This window comes from Tachysurus vachellii, chromosome 1, assembly GCF_030014155.1.
Source record: "Tachysurus vachellii isolate PV-2020 chromosome 1, HZAU_Pvac_v1, whole genome shotgun sequence".
In the NCBI taxonomy this organism is placed as follows: Eukaryota; Metazoa; Chordata; class Actinopteri; order Siluriformes; family Bagridae; genus Tachysurus; species Tachysurus vachellii.
In genome coordinates this window covers 42,108,811-42,113,810 of record NC_083460.1, presented here as the reverse complement: position 1 = coordinate 42,113,810, position 5,000 = coordinate 42,108,811, and the positions used below count along the sequence as shown (strand labels likewise).

At 39.9% G+C, this 5,000-nt stretch overlaps 1 protein-coding gene across 1 annotated transcript in view; it reads right to left on the bottom strand.

The window, feature by feature from the left end:
- LOC132847168 (polyamine-modulated factor 1-binding protein 1) overlaps positions 1 to 5,000 on the bottom strand; it is a 186,243-nt gene that overhangs the window by 15,534 nt on the left and 165,709 nt on the right. The window contains exons 28-29 of the mRNA XM_060872234.1: positions 4,991 to 5,000; positions 4,243 to 4,432 (exon numbers count right to left, since the gene is read on the bottom strand). The exon at positions 4,991 to 5,000 is cut by the window's right edge and continues 237 nt beyond it. Coding sequence (XP_060728217.1) covers positions 4,243 to 4,432; positions 4,991 to 5,000 — 200 coding nt within the window. The remainder of the gene's footprint in view (positions 1 to 4,242; positions 4,433 to 4,990) is intronic.

Below are 5,000 nucleotides of genomic sequence, written 5' to 3'. Positions count from 1 at the left end.
TTTTGGTGCATGTTTAAGGAACTGGTACAACCGAATCTGTCATCTAATATAAAAAAATATGAGCGTCGACCATCCTGTGAGATCCAGGCAGGAAGTGAGCGCTGTGTAAAAAGCTGGTGTATTTTCACAACAGCTTATCACACTATAGTCCAGATTCCCTCCACAACATCTACTTTGCTGTAATTCTCTATCTCTCTCTCCACTTTTTAATCAGGCTCAAGGAAGCTCACTCTGTCTTAATTGGAGCACGACGGCGTGCAGAAACGGTGAGCGCGGCAGCAAAAGGTTGTTGGTTGTAATCCGACAAGGCAAGCTTAAACGTTTAATGAACGAGCCCTGAAGCTAATTAAAGATGGGTGGAGGATGAGTTCAGCCACCGATGGAGCATGAGGGCCTGAATCACGCCTCAGAAAACAGCTTTAATGTCAGCCGAAGAAGCTAATCCAATTAAAGTCCCATCACATCTCTGTTCCTCGTTCTCTTTTATCAGCAAAATGAACACGAGGTGTAACATCACTCCACATACAGATGTGTTCCAGTCTCACTCCTTCATCTTAATGTACTGTTTATTCTTCTAAAGATTTGTATTTCCCCAAAACACTTACAGCACATAATCACCTGGATACTGTTGTTTTACAGCCAGGAAAGAGCTGCTGCTGTAATCATAAAGACTGTTCTGTACTCAGTCCATAAATCTGATCTTCAACATCCATTTAACACACTCAGTACTCAGGCTTCTCTCACTGATCTTTGGTACCTGTATAGTGTATAGTGTACCTGTAAAGTGTATTCTCTACCTGTATAGTGTATTCTGTACCTGTATAGTGTATAGTGTATAGTGTATTCTGTACCTGTATAGTGTATAGTGTATTCTGTACCTGTATAGTGTATAGTGTATTCTGTACCTGTATAGTGTATAGTGTATTCTGTACCTGTATAGTGTATAGTGTATAGTGTATTCTGTACCTGTATAGTGTATTCTGTACCTGTAAAGTGTATAGTGTATAGTGTATTCTCTGCCTGTATAGTGTATAGTGTATAGTGTATTCTCTACCTGTATAGTGTATAGTGTATAGTGTATTCTCTACCTGTATAGTGTATTCTGTACCTGTATAGTGTATAGTGTATTCTGTACCTGTATAGTGTATAGTGTATAGTGTATTCTGTACCTGTATAGTGTATTCTGTACCTGTATAGTGTATTCTGTACCTGTATAGTGTATTCTGTACCTGTATAGTGTATAGTGTATAGTGTATTCTGTACCTGTATAGTGTATTCTGTACCTGTATAGTGTATTCTATACCCGTATAGTGTATAGTGTATTCTGTACCTGTATAGTGTATTCTGTACCTGTATAGTGTATTCTGTACCTGTATAGTGTATTCTGTACCTGTATAGTGTATAGTGTATAGTGTATTCTGTACCTGTATAGTGTATTCTGTACCTGTATAGTGTATAGTGTATTCTGTACCTGTATAGTGTATTCTGTACCTGTATAGTGTATTCTGTACCTGTATAGTGTATTCTGTACCTGTATAGTGTATTCTGTACCTGTATAGTGTATTCTGTACCCGTATAGTGTATTCTGTACCTGTATAGTGTATTCTGTACCTGTATAGTGTATAGTGTATAGTGTATTCTCTGCCTGTATAGTGTATAGTGTATAGTGTATTCTCTACCTGTATAGTGTATAGTGTATAGTGTATTCTCTACCTGTATAGTGTATTCTGTACCTGTATAGTGTATAGTGTATTCTGTACCTGTATAGTGTATAGTGTATAGTGTATTCTGTACCTGTATAGTGTATTCTGTACCTGTATAGTGTATTCTGTACCTGTATAGTGTATTCTATACCCGTATAGTGTATAGTGTATTCTGTACCTGTATAGTGTATTCTGTACCTGTATAGTGTATTCTGTACCTGTATAGTGTATTCTGTACCTGTATAGTGTATTCTGTACCTGTATAGTGTATTCTGTACCTGTATAGTGTATTCTGTACCCGTATAGTGTATTCTGTACCTGTATAGTGTATTCTGTACCTGTATAGTGTATAGTGTATAGTGTATTCTCTGCCTGTATAGTGTATAGTGTATAGTGTATTCTCTACCTGTATAGTGTATAGTGTATAGTGTATTCTCTACCTGTATAGTGTATTCTGTACCTGTATAGTGTATAGTGTATTCTGTACCTGTATAGTGTATAGTGTATAGTGTATTCTGTACCTGTATAGTGTATTCTGTACCTGTATAGTGTATTCTGTACCTGTATAGTGTATTCTATACCCGTATAGTGTATAGTGTATTCTGTACCTGTATAGTGTATTCTGTACCTGTATAGTGTATTCTGTACCTGTATAGTGTATTCTGTACCTGTATAGTGTATAGTGTATAGTGTATTCTGTACCTGTATAGTGTATTCTGTACCTGTATAGTGTATAGTGTATTCTGTACCTGTATAGTGTATTCTGTACCTGTATAGTGTATTCTGTACCTGTATAGTGTATTCTGTACCCGTATAGTGTATTCTGTACCCGTATAGTGTATTCTGTACCTGTATAGTGTATAGTGTATTCTGTACCTGTATAGTGTATTCTGTACCTGTATAGTGTATTCTGTACCTGTATAGTGTATTCTGTACCCGTATAGTGTATTCTGTACCCGTATAGTGTATTCTGTACCTGTATAGTGTATAGTGTATTCTGTACCTGTATAGTGTATTCTGTACCCGTATAGTGTATTCTCTACCTGTATAGTGTATTCTCTACCTGTATAGTGTATTCTCTACCTGTATAGTGTATTCTCTACCTGTATAGTGTATTCTCTACCTGTATAGTGTATTCTCTACCTGTATAGGTATACACTTCGTCTCAAAACTTTTTCCTCTAAGTTGCTCGTCTTCCTTTCAGATTTCTGTAAAGCTACAAAAAGCAGGGTTTCCTAAACTCGATAAACTAGACAATCTCTCTTTACTTGTTGACTGTTATCATGTACAAATACTAATTGTATAAAAAAACCTCTAGTGTCTAGTTCAAACCTGCTGAAAGGTCTAATCTCTGTAGCGTAGGTTCTGAATTTTTGATTTGAGCCGCAGAACAATAACATTCACAACAACAGAGGACAGTTTTAAGAGATTACATAATTACTCTTTATTGTGTTTAACGTCACTGTATATATAATATCGCTAAACGTTTTATAGTCGCGGCACAAAACTTACCACTGGACTGGAAAGTCATTGTAAGGAACATTTGGATTTCAGTCCTATAGCATGGAGATATTTCACACATATGATACTGACATGATATCATGGCTTTATGCACTGCTGTGCTTTAGAAATAGAATCAAATTTAAGTCTAGTTGTTTACACTGAATTGTGCAGTGACTTTAAAATCTTAATGTCACTTTCCAGTCAGTAGTATTACAATTAAACTTGTATTATAACTGTAGTGTATATAAAAAGATTTATAAAAAAGTGATAAATCATATTGAGTTGTTTAAAAAAACTGTGGAGGAAAAAAAGAGAAGGAAAAGAGAAAGACAACAACAGGTCACCAGACTGAGGGTGATGCGGTAGGTATATTATAAAAGGCTGTGTCACCATTTCGAATGAGGTGAGTGTGAGAAACCGAGCTTGAAACACTGCTTTCCTTTATATGTTTCTTTCTCTTTTTCTCTCTCTCTCTCTTTCTTATTGACAAACCGACCACGGTAACAGCTAATCGATCTCCTGCACGATTCCCGAGCCCACCCTCGCCAGCATGATCAATATCCCTGGCAATTAGAATCCCCTATCTGCATGGCTGCAGGGACTTCGCCGTGTCTCCACGGCCCACAAACACCCAATTTAGTCCTCGGCCTATCGCTTAATTACTAAATCCTCTGTAATGCGTATTGGCAGGCGGACGGCGGTGCTTTAGCATTAGCTCCTACGCCTGAGTGAACAAGCGACCTTTGGCAAAAGCTGGCTAAGATACTGAGAAGTCGCTGCTGCATGTCGACCTGTGATTGTTTAAACATCTGATCTCGAGGTGAGGCCGTGAATCGATGAAGGCCGCGTGTATGTGGAAACGCTCTGGTGGCTGAGCAGGAGATAAAAGCCGGAGAACTTTCCCAATTGAGATGGAACTGAATTCTCCAAAAAAAAAAGACATTTCCCTAATAAGAACTGTGTAGAGGACCTGCTTTCTTCATCCAATCTGCGCTTGTCTCACTCTTGTCTCAGTGAGTGTGTGTCGGAGGCGTACTTGCAGTCTTGGAGCTCCTGTTCGCTGGATTCCAGTCTCCGCTGGACTCTACTGAGCTCAGCATGAAGCCTCCTCTGTGTCTGTTCAGCCCTGACCACCTCGGCTACTCGCTCTGCCAGCTGCTCCTGCGCCCGCTGATGCCCGCCCTCCAGAAGCAGCACCTTCTCCTCATGACGAGCCAGTTCGTGCACTGGAATGCCAACACACACACACACACACACAAACACACACACACACACACACACACACACAGAAAATAAGTTCTGAATGCAAATATACAGTACAGGTACAGTCACTGTAGAACATATTTATCATTCATTCATTCATTCATTCATCTTCTACCGCTTATCCGAACTACCTCGGGTCACGGGGAGCCTGTGCGTCATTGGGCATCAAGGCAGGATACACCCTGGACGGAGTGCCAACCCATCACAGGGCACACACACACACTCTCATTCACTCACACAATCACACACTACGGACAATTTTCCAGAGATGCCAATCAACCTACCATGCATGTCTTTGGACCGGGGGAGGAAACCGGAGTACCCGGAGGAAACCCCCGAGGCACGGGGAGAACATGCAAACTCCACACACACAAGGTGGAGGCGGGAATCGAACCCCCAACCCTGGAGGTGTGAGGCGAACGTGCTAACCACTAAACCACCGTGCCCCCCCAGAACATATTTATTCACCATAAAATTAATAATACATATAAATGACGTATATCATCTCCCGGGTTTCTCACCGCTGTCTCT